This window comes from Lathamus discolor, chromosome 4, assembly GCF_037157495.1.
Source record: "Lathamus discolor isolate bLatDis1 chromosome 4, bLatDis1.hap1, whole genome shotgun sequence".
In the NCBI taxonomy this organism is placed as follows: Eukaryota; Metazoa; Chordata; class Aves; order Psittaciformes; family Psittacidae; genus Lathamus; species Lathamus discolor.
In genome coordinates, this window is record NC_088887.1 from 114,014,782 (window position 1) to 114,034,069 (window position 19,288).

The 19,288-nt window shown below is 40.8% G+C and overlaps 1 protein-coding gene and 1 long non-coding RNA gene across 2 annotated transcripts in view; one reads left to right on the plus strand and one right to left on the minus strand.

Annotated features, from left to right (window-relative positions):
* The first annotated feature begins 226 nt into the window (after positions 1-226).
* The window catches only part of TRPC6 (transient receptor potential cation channel subfamily C member 6), a 94,706-nt gene continuing 75,644 nt past the window's right edge, over positions 227-19,288 (plus strand). Inside the window, exon 1 of the mRNA XM_065678706.1 lies at positions 227-552. Coding sequence (XP_065534778.1) covers positions 410-552 — 143 coding nt within the window. The 5' untranslated portion in view covers positions 227-409. The remainder of the gene's footprint in view (positions 553-19,288) is intronic.
* On the minus strand, positions 9,044-11,005 carry LOC136012830 (uncharacterized). The gene is made up of 3 exons (XR_010611984.1): positions 10,763-11,005; positions 10,360-10,580; positions 9,044-9,566 (listed from the first exon to the last, which is right to left on the minus strand). It is a non-coding gene; the product is annotated as an uncharacterized LOC136012830 (long non-coding RNA).

Here is a 19,288-nt window from a genome sequence, read left to right on the forward strand (position 1 = left end):
TGCCGCTGCAGCGGGCGGGCGGCCGCCGAGCGCCACGATCGTTCAGGTGGCAGGAGCCGGGGCGGGACCGGGAGGGGGCGGTGACGGCGGCGCGGAGGGGGCACCGCAGCCCCTCGGGGAAGCGAGAGGGCCCCGCCGCCCGCAGCGCCCGCCCCCCGCCGCCGGCCGGGGCGCGCCGCGCCGCCTGACTCGCCGCAAACTTTCCTGCGGCCGGTCGCGCTGCGCCTGGCCTCGGCGGGCGGCAGCTCTCGGGGAGGCGGCCCCGCGCCGTACAGGCACCGCCCGGCGGGGCACGGTGCGAGCCGCTGCCGCGCTGCGCTGCTCCGCCGCGGGACACGGGCTCTGAGGACACCGAGCGCAGACCGGCTCCGCGCTGAGCAGCCGCTGCGCGCCCCAGCCGCGGGGCACCATGAGCCAGGCGCAGCCCTACGCCCCACGGAAGAGCAGCTCCCCGGCGGGCGGCGCCCGGCGCAACGACAGCCAGGACTACCTGCTGCTCGACGCGGAGCCCTGCGAGGAGAGCGCCCTGCCGCCCTACGCTTTCTACCCAGTGTGAGTCCCTCTGGCCGGGACCGGCCTCCCTCCTTCCCTGCCTCCCTCCCTGCGCGGGCGACATCAGTTGGGTACATCAGTCGCTCCGAAGGAGAGGGTGCACTGTGCAGGAGTGTTCATAAATCCATAATCCTTTCATTACTTTGTTTTGTCAAAATCTTATAGCCTTGTGTGTTTTCATTAAGTTTGGTTGGATAGCTGCGATTTAAAGTAGGGTGTAAGAGCATATGCAACAAAATCTACATGAAATAGAAATTGCAAGGGTTCCAGGAACGGCAATTTTTAACATCCAGGCCAGTTGACATTCTGTGTTGACAGTGTCCCTCTGGTTACCTGTTGTCAGCAGGACTTACGTAATTACCGCTTGTTAATGCTTCTGAGAAGCTATCCCACAGAGGGGGAAATGAGTATTAAGCAGTGCAAGTTGAGCCCTAAAATCTCAGGTGATTACCAGAAGATGTATGCTTCATTTGTACGAATTGTGTTTTATTGCTTAACTGGTTAAGTTCCAGTTGTCAATCTCTCCTAATTTTTGCTGGTTTATCTATGAGCAAGTTAAAAGCCACTTGACAACTACCTGGGTATAGGAAAGGAATAATAGCAACAGAACTGGCAACACTCGCAGTGTTTGATTATTTATAAACTCAGGTATGAACAATCAGTTTTCAGAATTTACTGCTGTATTGCTCTTCTAAGTGTTTTTGAGAGTACTAGTTCAGTGTGCTCATGTAAGAGCACGCATAATTGCACACTGGACTTAAACTCCATATCAAAATACATGAATGCACCTGTTTAATGAATGCTTTCTGAGAAAAAACCTCGTGATGGTTAGTTCAGAGACTGGTTCTGACTAGTGGACTTCAACTTTGCACTAATATGGCAATTCTGAAGTTCCTTTGCTGTGTATTTATTCAGAATGGTTGTGCAGCTGTGAGAGGATATATCTTGCAGAAGTGATTTCAGAGCATTTCTTCAAACAAAATTGTCAAGGTCTGTGGGGTGCTGATATTTTCCCTTCAGCAGTATAAGCAGGTCTTGGTCCAGTACACAAGTGTGGAGATTGCCTCTCATCATTTTACAGTGGCTATAAGGACAGTATACATCCTAATCAAGTGACGTTGTAGAACTAAGGGTAGCACTAAGTGCAGGAATTTATCTTCAGTTATGTCATGTCAAGCTCCTAGATGACTGATTCTGTGTACAGGTAGGTCCGGACTCTAGAGTCCGTCCCTGATGGAAGATGCTTCCATCAGTCTGAGAGAATAAACAGAAGCTACCTGATACACATGGTGGGTATACATTTGAGGAATGTGCTCCTTCTCAAATGTATATAATCTTTACTAAAAAGTGTACTTTAGTGGGCAGTGTTTGTTTTTTACAAGTACGTTAAGCATGGGGAAGCTGTCCTTTGGGGCTTCTCTGAGTGTGGAAAGAAGCCACCTCATAGGTGCCCATAGACAATGCCTATACACAACTTATGCAAGGACTTCCTTGGCTGGCAGGGGTGAATGCAGGGAGTATAGGCTTCTCCTGGGTGTGCTGATTACTAAGTACCGGTTTTGAATTTTCCTGCCTAAATTCCACCCACATCATGTTTTTAGGTACATTTTGCAGATTTGTCTTTTCAGCCAGAAGTTGTTAGTTTAGCCAGTGGCCTTTGTATGGCCAAGAACAGAATCAGATAGCTCATGTTTAGGTTATACTGTTTATAATCTTTGTCATCTACATGCAGCAAGAATACTTTTCTCTATCTGAAAATCCTTGAATGACGAGTATTTCCTGATGTTATGATGGTACAGAGTGCTATATGAATATTACCTTGTATCTTCAGAATTGTAAGGTCTTTGGATATTCTGAGTATACTGCTGATGGATGGTCTGTATGACCCCAACAGATAAATTATGTAAAACCAGTATTTTATGTGCTGTGAATGTACTTGGACTCAGCATACATGCCTTATCAAGTCTGCCCATACATGGCTGATCAGTGTTTATTCTTTAGCTACTTCTCCAGAAATATGGCAGCTCAGGAAGCTGGTCATGCTGTTAGGTGTTGTATTTTTCCTTTAAAGTCTTTGTATGTATCTCCAGTGGCCATTCAATTACGAGTCTAAAGTACAGGTTCTGTGGGTCTGTTCATTAAGAGGGAGCTATGTGTTCCTTGAGGTTAAATGGAATGTCTGTGCTTAAATGCAAACACAAGAAAATAACCCTCCAGATTACATTAGTCGATGTATTAAAATGTTTTAACTAAAGTTACTTGCATTTCACTTGGAGTATTTTTTGGTATATCTAATTGCTAGGGTGTTTTTTTTAAAAAAACTAAGTGGAAAATTATAGACATCATTTGCATGGGCAAAAATGCCCCAGGAGCATCTTTTTGATGGTGATAAATGCAGAACAGTAATGCAGGGTACAGCTGGCATCCAAAAAAACCTGAAGTGTGCCTCCTTTTGAACATTATTGTGAGGGTATCACAGTTACTGGTGTAATATGTCATGTGACTGTCACTTGAAAAGTAGTCTGATACTGAGCAATAGTTTTCCTCTAGTGGTGATTCACTGCTAATGCTGACATTATTGCTTTTGTTGTTTATAGAACATGTTTTTCATATGTTGTTTTGTGATTGCCTTTAAGTGGTTTAGTGCCTGGATAATAACAACAATAATAAAATACATTTAAAGAGACCTATTTCTTGTATTTGTAGCTAAAGTCCTAATCCATCAAACTAGTTCAGTGTTATTACTCCTGAGCCTTGATATACAGCCCCTTTATAACAGCAAAAATTTGTCTGTTTAATAAAAGACATTGAATTTGCTTTTTTTTTTTTCCTCCAAATGATTTTTCAGATGATTCACTAATTGCAAAATAGCAGGGTCACATTAAAGATCAGAGTAATTGTCAGTGTTCAACCCAGCTGGCTCAATGTTGTGTCAGTGAGTTCAGCAGTGCTGACTGGGTTATTCTGTTATGTTCAGGCTGAGACATTATGGTGTGCTTAAATATTAAGTTACCTGTAAACTGGAAAAACATTTGAAATACTGAGCTGTCAATGCTAACTGACTCTGTGAGTATGCAGCAAGAGACCCGACAGACTTACAGATACTGTTGAGGCTTTCAGTTTCAGTACTGGTGCTCAACAGGCTGCCCAGAGAAGTGGTTGAGTCACAATCCCTGGAGGTATTTAAAAGGCGTGTAGATGTGGCACTTGATTTAGTGGTGGACTTGGCAGTGTCGGGTTAGTTGCTGGATCCGAACACCTTAAAGGTCCTTTCTAAACTAAATGATTCTATATTGAATAAGTATGAATTCAGTACCACTCTTCCTGAAGAACAGCTTCATTGTGTCTGAGGTAGCTGCTAACTGTTGCAAACAAGACTTCAGCAAGGTACCTTGGACTCATCAGCTATGCCAAGTCTTTTGGCAGTAAGTGAATAGAATACTCTTACCTTTATTTCCGGTATGGTACAAAATGAGATTTTAATGTGAGCTTGTGCTGAAAAATCTTGTTTTTCTTCTCAATTTTGAACCTTTGGTAGGAAAAACGCACTTCAAGATATCTGCAGAATTTGTAACTTAATGGTTTCCGAGAGATAAGGCTACTTTTTAAGAACTGAATAATTGTGTGTTAGAAATTATGTACAAGTAAACACTTTCTCTCTGGTAGTCCTTTTCCACCTAGTCAGCAAGTCTTGCCCCTGATGTATCAAAACATACATTGCAACATGCATGTCAGAAGATTGCCTCCTGAAGTACAAAAACGTGGATACATTTTACTTTCTCTTGTGCAAGTATTTCATTGGCAAAAGGCCCAGCTTCTATCCTTTTAAAACTGGATAGAAAGTGCATTTTCAAGCCTAACCCCAAATCTGAGTGCTGATGTGTGGTGGGATTTGAAAGTGATAGCACTTGTACATAAACTTCGTTACTGAAAAAATGTTATTGACGAACAGCTTGTCAGCTTACTAAGCTAGTGAGAATACGCTAATTCAGTCAGACATCTGGTTATATTGAAATTGGTTAAATTTGAAGTTTTTTGCACTGTGAAAAATAAATATGTTTTCTTGTACATGTGAGGAAGGGTAATTATGCGTTAAAATGTTAGCTGTAAAGTAAATGAGGCACACAAATTATCAGATGAAAACAGAGGGGGAAAAGGGTTCTGATATGCATAACTGCCTTCAGGCACAGATTATTCCTCAGCTTTTGTGGTTTTCAGATCAAGTGTTTTTTGGCACCATCGAACCCAATGCAGACTTTTAAACCACTTCTTTGTTAAATAATATCTTTAATAATTTCTTTCCAGCCTGCAATATTATAGTTTCTGCTATTGGCATAACATCAGTTTTTTCTTCAGCCTCAACTATCTTGCTTGAAATGACCTGTAAAATTATCTTCCAGACTCTTCATTAGACATAATCTCTTCAGGGAGTACTGCGCAGCGTGGCAGCTGTGTTTCAGATTGCTCGTCTCTTTGCTGAGATGCTGTGTCCTCTGAAAATATGTTGCAAGGGTTCTGTAAAAGGTAGAAGAGTTAGCATGGGGGAAGGGGATTATTTCCTTTTATAGCCTAGTGGATGGAACACTTTCCTATGAATTAGGACTAACGGATCTACTTCCTGCTGGGCTCAGGAAAAAAAAGTCATGTCTAGAACACTCATATTCTGGGTGACTGAATTTAATCCCCAAAGTCTTGGGTTAAAGAACATCACCATCATTACCAAGCACCAGAAGAAATTCCAGCTTTTAGTTCCCTCTGCATTTCCTACCAGCATCTATAAGGGAATGCGTCACTTTCAACATTAAGTGTATCTTAGTTCAGTTCTACTTTTTTCCCCCTACATAAGCTCCATTGTGGTGCAGATTTGTGGGATTTGTTGTGTTTAGTTGTTAGGCACTTTTGTATTCACTTGTTGCTCTCACCCATTTAGCTGTGAGCTTCCTTTTGTGGGCTACATTACCTGAACGGTTTCCTATGCTAATACTTCATAATTGATTTTGTTTTGCCTATTGCGGTATTTCTGTAGATTTATTTATACCTTAACCCTTACATAGCTACTGAACAAAAGAAAGTCATCTCCCTGTGGGGCCTAATCTTATGAAACTGGAAGCTTTCCATGAAAGTAATTTGTTAAAATTCGCATGAGGAAGGTGGAGTAGTGATTAAGAAACGTGGGGTATGTAAGGCATACTTTTCACTGTAAATGTTAATAACAAGTGTGTTCTTTGTCGAACACCCGCACAGCAGTATTTGCCACCACAGAAGCCGAAGGTTGTAATAACTGGCTACTTGAAGAATTCCTGCCACCTCTCAGTGTCCCCAGATGAAGGTGACTTGGCATGGTGGGTCTACCTCCTCAAGCTGTGTTTAGACTTTCCAGCTCTGCAAACGTGAGCAATAGAGAATTTTGGCAGTTAATCTGTATTCATCAAATTCTTTATAACTTGGTTTCATTCCTCAAACTGTGATGCAGTGCAAGGCAATGACTTAGCAAAGGCCTTCGATCTTAAAGTGCATAAAAGAAGTCTTACATTTGTGTTTGCACACGTATTTGTGAGTATAGACACACATAGGGTCTACTCAAACTAGAGGCTTAAAGGATTTGTGTTGATAAGCAGTATTTAAATGTAAGTTTTGGTAATTAAATGTGTACAAAAAGGTTAGTGGTAATTAAATTACATGCAGTTTTCTCTGGAAAGGATTATCATTTTTATCTTGCAGTAGAATGGTTATTACTGGTTTAATAGTGACAATTTAAATACATAATGAAGTATACTATTTTTAGCAAAATGCAAGTTATGGAATATAATGTGAAAATGACTAATTAAAGCCTGGATTTATTTTCTGTATCTGTTTCTATACAACTACACTGTTTCATACCTTTAGTACAATCGATGGCAAAGCTCTGTTGTCCCCCCAACCTAATATATTTAAATAAATGTCAAGATCAAAAAGAAGAAAGAGAAAAAGGCAAGCATTGGCACTAGGAATGAAATGTGAGAAGAAGGGTTGAAGAACCTCAAGTAAGTGGAGTAACAAAGGAACTCCGTGTCAAGGATTGTCATTTTAGGTGTATTCTCTAAGCTGCATGGGAAGTGTGGATAGCTTGTTTTCTGCCGGAGCTGAATAGTTTGTTTAAAAAATGTTACTGATTTGAACAAATGGCAGTGGTGTGGGTGAAAGCTTTGTCGTGGGTGGGCCAATTTCTTTTAATGTGGAGTAATAGTGATGAAATAAAAATGACAAATAATAATAATAATAGTAATTGTAAATAAGTAGATGGGATGCCTGCCTCTTTGCTCAGACGTTCCTTCAGTAGTGCACTTAGTCATACCACTGTTAAAGTTCTACCTTGTACGTCAGTAATTAAAACCAAAACCAACCTTGGCCACTGCCAGCTCAGGAGAACGTGGCTGAGTTGCTTTTTGCCCTTAGACATTAATTAAATACAGGTTTTGATGTCAGTATTTACCTTAGTGAAGAGGTTAAAGAATGGAGAGGTTTAAAAAAATTATTTAGTATCTATGAGGTCTTCTCATGCAGGTGGAAAGAAGGATCAGGAACCAAAAGATCACGGTTGAAGCAAATTGGATTTAAAAATACCCCAGAAAACAGATCATGGATCACAATGTCTAGTGCTGCAGCACCAGCAATTTTACAGAATACTCAGACTGGCGAATTTCCATGAAACTTTGCTGCTTGTTACTAAATCTTGGATGAAGCGGGTCAATTCTCACAAATGGCACCTCATATTCTTTTGAGTTAAATCCTGGTCTGTTGAACATAGTGTGAGTTTTGGTGGTAACTCAGGTGTTTATCAGGTTTATATTAGAAACTGACTCAGTTGTAAATGACCTGCAGCAGCAGCAACCGCCACAGCCGCTTCTGACCATCTGCAAAAATAGCTGTTTCAACAGATTTACTCTTGGTGTATGCCAGTAGTTGTGCATGTTGCAGATTGTAATCCTTGAGCTGCACAGGCCTCACACATTTCTAATCAGATGCTGGTTAATTGCTGCTAATAAGGGCAAATTACTGTGGGGCCAGGTGAATTGTTGCTTCGAAAAGAGGACCTGGGTTTCACCATGACACATAGGGACCCACTACGTGCAAGCAGGCAGTGTCTAACTCAGAGGTGGACAGTAACTAGCCTGAAACTGAGGAGCTATTGAAGAGACGTGGCAGCTACAGCTCTCCTGGTTCTTTCTGAAATGTTATTTTTATTCATCTTCATCAGCTTAACTAGCAAATAGGTATTTGCCCAGCAGGCTGGCGGATAGACTACAGTGCTAGTTGCACTGGTGTTAACTCAGATGGACACTTGGCAGTGCTGATTTTCCTCTTGGCCCAGTCTGGGTTTCTCCTGTTGTGCACATTGTCTGAATTTAGGAGTGATGACTGATTGTTTAGAAGCCTTTCAAAAGGGAAGATTCCCTCATCTTTAAGGAGTAATTTGCATTTTCTCTCTCTTCTGTCAGTTTTTTGACTGTGGTGTATGTGTTTCAGCTCTTCCAGACATGACTTTTGGCCCCTTTTTTAAGACAGGTGACCAGGTCAGACTGCTGAACTTCGTTAGAACTACTGTGTGTGCATGTCTTTGGCCTGCCAAGTGGTATTAGCCCAACACTTGGTGCTTTTTGTAAGTCTCTTGAAGTGCATTGCAAACAGACCCATTGCATGCAGTCTAGCTGTCAGCCTTCCAGCTGCTGGGTGTTTGGCAGCAGAGAGAGCAGCTCTTTCACCAGCAGTGTTTTAAATCACCTCTACAGCACGTGGCACATTGCAGGGGAATGTAAGGGCGGTGCCACCAGGAAATACTTGTAATTGAGGTGCAGGTTGTGGGAGGGTGCTTTGGAAGCTGGCATTGCCAAGCTCAGAACAACTGCGCAATTAAGACTTGAGCCGTGAACATCATAAATACCATTTCTCTGCAGGAAAGTGCCCTCCCTTCCCCACATACTGATGTGCATATGAATCACACGTGGCAGAAGCACGCTTACGAGTGGGAGCGTGTGATGGGGACAGTGTCTGACGTGCCTGATCACGTAGTAGTGGGCTCCTGCATCCCTCCCCCATGAAACAGATGAGCTTGAGATGTGTGTTGAGTTGGAAGACCCACCACACAGGGAGCTTAGTGCTGTGGAAGATCCCAGATAATAGTTAAAATAGGGGATTATGTGTGTTTTGTTTTTTTCTCTAAGCATTTGCAGTATGTGCTAATGTGAGACCAGAACCACCATATTGAGGTTTTGGGGTTTTTTTTGTGTTTGATTTTTTTTTTTTTTTTAGTTCTTTCAGAAAAAACTGTGAGCTTCTTTGAGAATTGTTCCCAATCAACTGAGTTTTTTTTAGGATTGAAGACTATAAACCAATTTTCTCTTCTATTTTGCAATGCAGCAATTGATTTTTCTATATTAGTTTAGTTCTGCTCTGCTAATCTTTGGGTTTATGCATTATTTCCTTAAACTAATTTAAAATTTCAATTCTCAAGTGTTTTTTTTTTAAATTTATTAATGAGATATCACATTTCTAGTCTATTATCCTATTAATTTCTCAAGAGAGTTTTTGTAGAATGCTGCTCTCGTGGCTTGCTTAAATGAATCTTAAAATCTTACTTCTACCCTTACAATACCTGAATTTGTTTGTCTCTCTGCAAGTGTAGAAATCCAAACTAAAAAAATGCAACAATTGACAACAATTGGATTGAAGTGCTGTAGTGATAACAGAAGTTAGTTAATATAATTTGATTTTCAGGTAGTAGGACTGGGATGAAACTTTCCAAGGATATGAGTTATTTTGTATGACCTTATGTATGGCAGTCTTATTTCAGGATCTTCAAAACTAAGCCATACAACATCTAAATGTCTGGAAAGGTTGGGCAGCAATTCACGTTACTGCTGAAGTCCCAGGAGCATCAGTGGGGTTGAGAGTCTGTAACAGCCTCTTGCTGGCCAGAAAAGAATAAGGAGCAACATGGCAGACGTGGTGAAGGAAGAATAGCAGTATCTTGACATCTAAGCAACAGATAAAACAAGCAAAAATTAGAGTGAGAGAGGAACGTAAGTTTCTGAAGATAACAGTTTATATAATCTAAAACATTTCCTAGAGCACTGGAACAAAAGTTAGCAATAGCAGTATCTCCAGGAGGTCTGCAGAATGAACACTGCCTGCGGTATGAACCAGTAGCAGTTAATGTTCTTCACTTTTCTCCAGAAAAAAGCCCCAAAACTTAGAGGATTAAGTCAGAAATACATTTAATCATTTAGTAACATCTGATGTGAGCACAGTGGTAGGTAAATAGTGACTGATGTGGTAGTGAAATTTCAGTACTGCTTTGTATGATAAAATAATAATGATCTTATCTAACAAGTTGATATATAAAATATACACTGGGATTTCTTACCCCACAGCCACTTCCAGTCAAGGGAAACTTGAAAAAAAGAATCTAAGACTTACAGACAGCAAGGCTAATTTCTCTAGTCTTACTAGGCCATTGGAGGATCTTTAATGACCTGAGGTTTCTATGTTATTGATTCTTACAGCAAATCTGAAAACCAGCCGAAATTTCCCCAGTCAGTCAGTGAGAACATTGGTAATGCCTTAAAGGTAAAGGATATCCTTGGTGGATTACCCAGGTTCAGTTCGTGCATGTCTCCCTGACTCAGTGAGAGGCAGAGGTAGCAGCGTGGCGGGGGATCGGTGTGCCTTTTCTGACCTCTGGCTGTGCATGCAGGTCTTCATATCCCCAGAGGGTCAGAAAAGGCATGGAGGGACACAGTGAGGAGGAGGGGAAACAGGGGGACTCACTGTGCTGTGGGGGATATGGTGCAGATCCTGTCTGGGTTTCCTTCTCATTGGAACTGGAGTACGGGGTGGGAGGAATGGTGCTTGTCCAGGTATCACCCCAAAGACAGCATGTATGCATGCCTACAGGAAGGTGCAGGAACTCGGGAGCACTCCTAGTGGTAGTGATGTATGCTTCTGATACTTCATGTTCCTAAATTCCTGGTTTCATGAGTCTTGAGCTTCTAGATTAGGTTACAGATATTGCATATTGTGGATAAAACATAGTAAGGCTGCTAGAAACTCCACATCCATCCATGGTTTCTTTTCAAAATCTGTATACTTTAGTAAAATGTCAGGAACTTTCTCACCTTCTTTTGATTTAGACATGGGATTTGGGGTTGTAAGGTAAAAGTCTTGCTGGTACCTGCTTTCATCTCTCTGGTGGTCTTCAGGCTTTTAGTTGCTACATCCTCAACTGCTGCTTTTGTGACAGGAGTGGCAGCAAATACAGAAGAGGCTGAGAGGTTTGTCTGAAATGAAGCATTTAGCCTGACCTTGTGATCTGGGCTCTTTCTGTAATGCGTGAAAGAGACAGGCACCTTCAGGGGCTGGCTCATCAGGTCTGTTTCAGGACTGTGTAAATCATGCTGGTGGCTAAAATGCAGAAGATTGTTGACAAATGGCAAATCTATATTGTACAACATGCAGATGCATTGGCGCTGACTTCAGTGGGATTTGTGTTCATGTGTTTGTGAAGAATATTATCATCAGTCTTCAATATCCCATAATGTATATTTTGTGCTGTGTTTCATTCTTTGTGTTTGTGAACAGACTACAGAAATGTGAAATCTGTGATAGTGAAAATCAGCATGTATGTCTGATGAAAGCTAAAACCTGGCATATGTATATTTATATAGATGAATTTTCTGACCTTTGGCTACTGAATTATACAACATTTAGATTGACTTTTTGGGGGAGAATTAAGAGGGATACTCTGCATGTTAATCATCTTCACTGCATTAGTGAACAGAAGCAAGAAGAACAGGATGTATATGTAGACCCAAATGGTTTTGTCTTTTACCAGAAGTAATCTTGTTTCTAATCTTAAATTCAGATTTGAGCTAAGCAACTAGAGTGTAATCTTTCATTTTCATTAGAATCTTTACTTGCAATTTGCAAATGTATTAAATCTGACTTTTTTTTAAGTAAACCCTAAAGATAGATTCCATAAGCATCACAAAAGATTTTGCAGAACTTCAGTTCCTCTTTCCTTGTTTTCCAGTTGGTTGTGGTGGGTAAAGTAGCATTGTTAGTGGTCGTGTAACTTTGTCTCAAAATAGGATTTCCTACAGTTAAGGCTGTTTAGTACCATTGTGTGATATCAGATCACGTTCTTCCCTCTAGAGTTACATTCGTGGCTATATCACCTTTAATTAATTTCATGCTTCTGCAGTCTGCATGCAGGCTAGTTCAAACTGAAGGTGAGACCATACCTTAGTTATAACCGGGATGTTGCTCTGCAATTATTTTAAATTTTAAAACATTAATTCCATAAAACTGGCATAAAGTTTACATACAAAACAGGAACATTTTCTGTTCAGGAGTTAATTAAATCCTTAATTTTCAGTATCTAGGTCACCTGAATGTTCATGCAGAATGATTTTTCTCCATTCACAAAGTATTTACACTTATACGGGTTTTTGTCTCAGGTGGCTAGAAACTCTTCCTGGAGTTTAAGGAAGGATCCTACCCATGCTAATCACGGCATGCAGTTTTCTCCTCAAGGCTGAAAGACCCCCATAGATCAGTCTCATTTGGAGACATGAGGACAGTTTTGGTGAATCTGAATTGCATGAGAGATGCAGCAGCACATTGCCTTTTCTGAGTGAGAGGTAATTTCTTTATCTGGAATAGTTCTTTTTAATGTATCAGTGTTATATTGGGAGAGGGAGAATGTTACCCCAGATACAAATTACCAGACAGGCATCCCCTGGCACTGGCACAGTACAGCTGGCTGCTTCTTATTGTAAGATATAAGTAACAAGATTTGAAGTGCTGAATGCTACCTGAAAATTCGAGTTCATCCTTGCGTGCAGGCTCACAGCTGGACCCAGCAGCAGGGTGCTGCTTCTTGGCTTGTGTGGGGTGCGAGTTGGTTCTTTTGGTGCTGGGATTCTGCCTCTCTGCCTGTTGGGGTTGTGTTGTTCTTCTATGTGGTGATAGCAAACAGTCAAGATTGTTGCAACTTTATCAGCACAATTTCCCACCTGTTTGTATGAGGAAAGCATACTTTTCTGTGACACTCATTGGGCATGTTTGCATGTTGCTGGACTTACAGCATTTGTCCTGAACATAGGCAGTGAATTGTTAGGGGAACGTGTTCAGGTATACCCACTGGTATCACTGAATTTGCTAAAGACTCAGTGATCAATAGGATCACCTTGCCTCTTGCTCTGCTTAATAACCCCTGAGCTCAGGACTGAGACACATGGTGGAAGATAACAAGAAAGTATCTAATGCTGCTATTATGTACATCTGAAAGTATCCATCCTGAGAAGGTAAGGTGCAGTAAATACCAAATAAAAAACAAACAAACAAAACCCCAAACAAAACAAAACCACCAAACAAAACCACCAAAAAACCCAAGATGCTGAAAATGTTGTAACTGGAAAGACTGTTTGAAAGGAACGTAGAAAGTTAGGGATGTACAAAATAAGAATGCCTTCTTTTGCTACCTGTTTCCAATCATCAATAAACACCTTCCTAAAAATTCAAGGTAATTTCCAGAAAACAGCAAAGCCAGTTGAAGCTGCTGTACATTCTTGTGCCCTGGACCCGGATACTGCAGAGAGTCCTCCATCATGGGGGAGAGGGACTGAGAAACTATTTTATTACACTTTTCATATGCAGCATCCAGGGAAAAGATAAATTGTCTAGGTTTACTTTATATCCCAGAGATTATTTCTGCATGAGGGTGTGACTCTTCCTTCCTCACACTTGTACATTTACTGCTGCTCCAGAGACTACAGAGTATAACACTTACAAGAGGATCATGGGGGAAAAAGCCCAACTTCTAAGTAAATGAAACTGTAAGTGAATCTCTGCAAGTGAGTGTTTTATCTCCCCCTCCTCTCCCCCATCATTCTAGAGTGTTGCCTTGTACACTTGGCAAAACAGAACAATTTCATTTTTCCAGTAGGGAACACTGTGTTCCCACTTTCTCAAGTCCTATGTAAAAGTGAAAGCTGAGTAAATGTGGAATTTCTCTTCGTATGTAATGGTACTGTTTTGCATCTGTAATCATGGTAAAAAGAATTACAGTTTCAGTTGGTTTATTTTGCCAAACAAGTCTTGTCAACACTGTTCTCAGAAATACTGACTATTTACGTTTTGATCCAAAGTGTTTCAATATGTCTGAAATAAGAATGTTTAACTTGGCTTGTTGAAGCCACCCTCAATTACCTGTGAGTCAATTTGATATTAACTGCTTTTGTTTTCCCCCGAATCTGACTGTGTGGAGGACAGTTTCAGCTCTCTGCTGAACTCTTTTCCATAATATGTGTGACATGACTGCCTTGGCAGGCAGCAGCATTCAAAGTGTATCTGTGTGTTTGTGTTCAGACAATGGTGTTCTCTCAGGCTCAGCCCAGGCAAGGCACTTGTGATCAAAACTACAATTCAGTCTCCCTTCATTAGGAAAATGTAGTTTTTCTTTGTCCTGTGTAACACTAACAAATGCCTACATTGCTTTTTGTTTTGATTCACTGAATTCTCTGGGTATTAGTGTTAAGTTATAAAGGATGATGTTTCTATGTAACAAAAGTTTTAATTAAATGGTAGTTCGTCTTGAGCATGTTGCAAACCCAGTATAATTTGATACTGAGTAGAATTAAGTAGGAACTATTTTCAGGTGATGTTTACGATTGCACCATGATGTCAAATGCTCCAAAATCTGCTTTCATATGTCAGTTTGAGTAAATGCCCCTTAGGAAGAGTTCTTTTTTCTTTCTTTCACCGTGGTGAATTACTGAGTGATAAGGTATGTTTGTGTGGTGTCAAAGACCGAGTTGCAAGACGTGTCTCAACTTTGGCACAGCAGAAATCTCAGTCCACAGTTGCTACCTCCCAGAAAAATGTCAGCAAGTCAGAGCCATTGTTCTGGCTCTTCCTTGTAGTTTCTTCTTGAAGATTAAGATCTTGAGGTTTCCTCAGTGTATTTTGAAACTTTTATTTTCTGTTGTGAAAGTGAACCTCTTGATTTCCATTTAGATATAATAACAGTCTTTGTCAAGTAGTTGTAAAAGCTTCCCTATGTTGTCCTATTATTACTACCTAACTGGACAGCATCAATAACTAATGTTTTTTTTTTTTCCAAATATACTAGCCCATGGATTTCTTTTTTTCAGTGGGATCAAAGGCAACGCGGTATTCAGTGGATGCCAGGGCTTTTTCCTTTCTTTTGAGTGAGGGGGCAGAAGGTTCTTGAAATTTTACTGTTGTCACAGAAAAATTTTCTGCAATTCCGCAGTAGCAGTAACTGTTAAAGGTCTCACTGTATGTTTTTGACCTGTCAACTTAGGTCTCCCTTTTACATTGTGCTGTTTATTGGAATTGTTTCTACACCTTAGGTCTGAGAAAGGCAATTTGTGCAGGAATTGAGTGTACAACTAGCCACCAGTTTTCATTAGACATGTCCCTGAAGTCAGGATATCAAATACTTCATTTGTGCATAGCAGAGAACAATCAACATCATCATTGTTTCTTTATAAGGAAGAAGTTCTTTACTGTGAGGGTCTTGAGGCACTGGAATGGGTTGCCCAAGGAGGTAGAGAATGCTCCATCCCTGGGCGTGCTCAAGGCCAGGCTTGACAGAGCCTTGGGTGACATGATTTAGTGTGAGGGGTCCCTGCCCATGGCAAGAGGGGTTGGAACTAGGTGATCTTGAGGTCCTTTCCAACCCTAACTATTCTATGATTCTTACAGAGTAATTACTTTTTAATAACAGTAATTACGATTATTAAAAATAAACCAAAGTAATTCCTTTTTTTTTACTATACATCGTTTTCCTTTGGGATTTTCTTGGGTTTTGGTTTTTTTTTGTCTTTTTGAGGGTTTTTTTTGATGCTGAATACATATTTCTTCAGTCTGCTTTGCAGCAGATAGTGGGTAACATCTGTAGAACTAACTCTGTTCTCCTTGTTTTCATGGGATTCAGTTTAATGCTTTTAAGTTGGTTTTAGTTTTTTTCTGGGTAGCAGCACTCAGCTATTCATTTTGTTGAATACCACTTTGGTTTTTAAGCGCTTTTAAGGTGAATTTTATCGTATTGCCTTGGTTCTTCCATTTAACTAGTAATTCGTCATGTTTGCATAATGAGAGTTGCTGCTTTTGAACATAGATGCATGAAGAATATAGGCAGGAACACTGCATTATTTTCCCACAAGCAGATAAGGGTAAAAAAAAAAAAAAAAAAAAAAAAAAAAAAGACTCCGGTACAGAGACTAGAATTACTGTGAAAATCCTTATTTTACCGACGAAGGAAAAGCTGCTTTAGATTTACTGTTTTCTGTGCACCTGTTAAAAACCAGAGTTGCTAGTTACCATCAGCATTTCATCGTTGGTTGAGTTACAACTGAAACTATTCTGGGTAATTTTCAGTTTGTAGAAGTGCTTGGTTAGACCAACATTCATATTGCTGATGGATGCATTTTGCCGTGTTACAGAATATGATGAATGAACAAATAGATAAATAAGGTCTTTAATCAGTCAAATGTGACTACTAGAATAATCATACCCATTACCTATTTGGAATTGTGTGTGTATATTATTGCTTATCTCTTTTATGGGAAACAAGTATCTCCAGGTTAATTGCTGTCTTTAATATAGTTATAACCTCCTCTGCTTTTTTTTGTGATGCAGAGACAACTTCTTGTCTGTTCTTTCTTGAGTGCTGAGCAGAATGGGTATGTGCCGCTTCTGCAGAAGGTAGTTCTCTTGTCACCAAACCCTAGTCACTTGCCTAATTGTAGCAGGTTCTCCTATTGCTCTTTCCTTTTCAGACATTTAAAAGACCTTTAGTGTTTTTTCCCATGCTCTGAGTAGTTCTGAGGTAGCAAGTTGTCATTTTCCTAATCAGTTGTTTACATGGCTTGCATTTCATATCAGTCCCTTTTATCCACAATTGCATCTTCTTATTACTTACCATATTAGTCTGGTTAGAATCATAGCATCATAGAATAGTTAGGGTTGGAAAGGACCTTAAGATCATCTAGGTCCAACCCCCCTGCCACAGGCAGGGACACCTCACACTAAATCATGTCACCCAAGGCTCTGTCCAGCCTGGCCTTGAGCACCCCCAGGGATGGAACATTCACAACTTCGCTGGGCAACCCATTCCAGTGCCTCACCACCCTAACAGTGGAGAACTTCCTCCTTGTATCCAACCTAAACTTCCCCTCCTTCAATCACGAGACATTTGTGTTCAGCATGGAGAATCTATGATGTTAAAATCCATGTTTTATTCCTTATGTTATTGGCAATTTTCTTCCATTCAGAGCCCTCACCCATGAAGTTGACAAATATGGTTAAAGCACAGCTCATTCCTATGTTGGAGTGTTAGTTCAGTTCTGACTGAAGGGCTTGCTGATCTGTCATATCCCTGTTGCAGGCCTGCTGGTCTCTGTTGTACCAGTAGGTTTTACAGATAAACCATGAAGGTGTATTTCCCCTAATTCAATAAACTATTGTTTTTATTTCTTCCACTCTCTTCTATCTTTACTGGCATTGCATGTGGAAATATTGAGGTGATTTTACTTGCTGCATCATTTCCCATCTAGAATTCATACTTTGCAACTTGATTGGGGTTTATTGCCAACTCTGCTATAGAGAATAAGAATTATACTACTGAGGATCTTAATTTTTATGCATCCTTTTCTTAAAAGATGCCCAGTAGTCTGTGTTTAGGACAAGCAAAAAAAATGTGAATAGCTGAAATGAATAAAGGTTTAAAACACCAAAGTGATTGTTTCATATTTAGTCATATTTAGACTTATTACCTTCGGCAGCATTTATCTGACCAGGTAGCAGAGGAAGCATCTAGCTGAAATGCTGTCTTGTTAAGGCATTTTCATTGCTTCTATCATCCTTTTTTAAATCCTTTCCAGCTCTTCTATTGGAGATACTTTTTGTGTTTCTTTGACCTTTTTGCTGATGTTGTAGCCTATTGCCTGGAACTACAGCTCTGTATAATAAGTTGTGCTAAAGGTAATGGTGGAAATTGTGTCTGACTCATGCCAGGAGAAGTAATTCATACCACTACGAGACCAGGGAAAAGGAAGAAAAGGCAACCTTGTGAGTCTGGTCTGAATGCTGTGCTAGTGTTTCACTCCATGCTTGAATCTCCCTGTGCATTTCCTGGATTGCTGTTGGATTTAGATACATTCAGTGGCTGGGATGAGCTCATTAAACTGTGCTTTGTGATACATGTTTGTTTTCCCTCCTTTTATAAACCTACCTATAATACATGCATGCACTCATGTGTTCCCTTTTTGAAAATAGGTGGCATTAGATTGAATTAAAGGAAATTACTCCCTGTTAAAGGACAAAGGCAATGAGAGCTCAGCAGAGCTCTTGGCAACCCCAACACTGGCTTGTGTTAGCCTCTCAGAATAGTGTCATGTTGCTCCTTATCAGCTGGAGTCCTGTGCTTAGATGGTGGCTGGACCTTACATGGGTATGAATTGTGTGAAGGCAGTCAGAGCTGCTTCTCCCTCCCCATCACCCTTGAGGGGCATTGCAGCTTCTGAGCTAAGTAAACGTATATCACTGCTGCCAGAATACCATATGGCAGGGTAGCCAAAAAACAGTACCTGAAGAGGGCCTATAGGGATGCTGGGGAGGGACTCTTCGTCAGGGACTGTAGTGACAGGACAAGGGGTAACGGGTTAAAACTTAAACAGGGGAAGTTTAGATTGGATATAAGGAGGAAATTCTTTCCTGTTAGGGTGGTGAGACACTGGAATGGGTTGCCCAGGGAAGTTGTGAGTGCTCCATCCCTGGCAGTGTTCAAGGCCAGGTTGGATGAAGCCTTGTGTTGGATGGTTTAGTGTGAGGTGTCCCTGCCTATGGCAGGGGGGTTGGCACTAGATGATCTTGAGGTCCTTTCCAACCCTAACTATTCTATGATTCTATCAAAGGTACACAGAAGGGGTGGCCAACGTAGCCAGTCCTGTGGGATGCTGAGCAAGAGTTATTTTGCATCTACCTTGTACATGCAGAACTGTTTTCTCAGGGTTAGTTTTTGCAATGCAATGTGAACTGCTGCGTGCCAATTCATCTCTCTTAAATGCCAATTGACATCGTCTAAAGACTTGGCCAGTTTGAGCATGAGTTTTAGGGAGAGCTGTCATGTCCTAGCATCACACCTTTTAAATACAAGGCTACAGAAGCTCTGAAGCAGAAAATCTCAGTGCCCGAGCACCCACTTGTTATTGCAATAATATGGTTAAACATGTGTTCTAGCATTTGACAAGTGAATGCAAACATAAGCAAAGCAGTTGAGTCAGACTATGGCATTTTCAAGCAAGGCTCCACAGATCTAAAGACACAAATATTTACTGCTTGAGCTCAAATCTGTTGCCTGGAAAGAAGATTCTTGGGTTTTTATGTTGACTAGGCATACAGTTGGGAAGGCAAAAGGTAGAGTCCTAGTGAGCACTGTCACGGATAGGTCTTGTTTGCCAGCCTGAAATGAGTTTTACTTCCTCTGTCTCAGCATAGCCTGGCTAATATTTTCATACTTTGTAGCAGCTGCCAAACAGAAGATGCTGTCTGTGCAACTCTCCAGGTTATTATGGCTAGAAAAAGAAAGTGCTCTATAGAGCTCACCTGCTGCTTATAGATCATTACATTAATGAGGAAAGCAGTTAAATACTGTTTAAATATTGGAAAA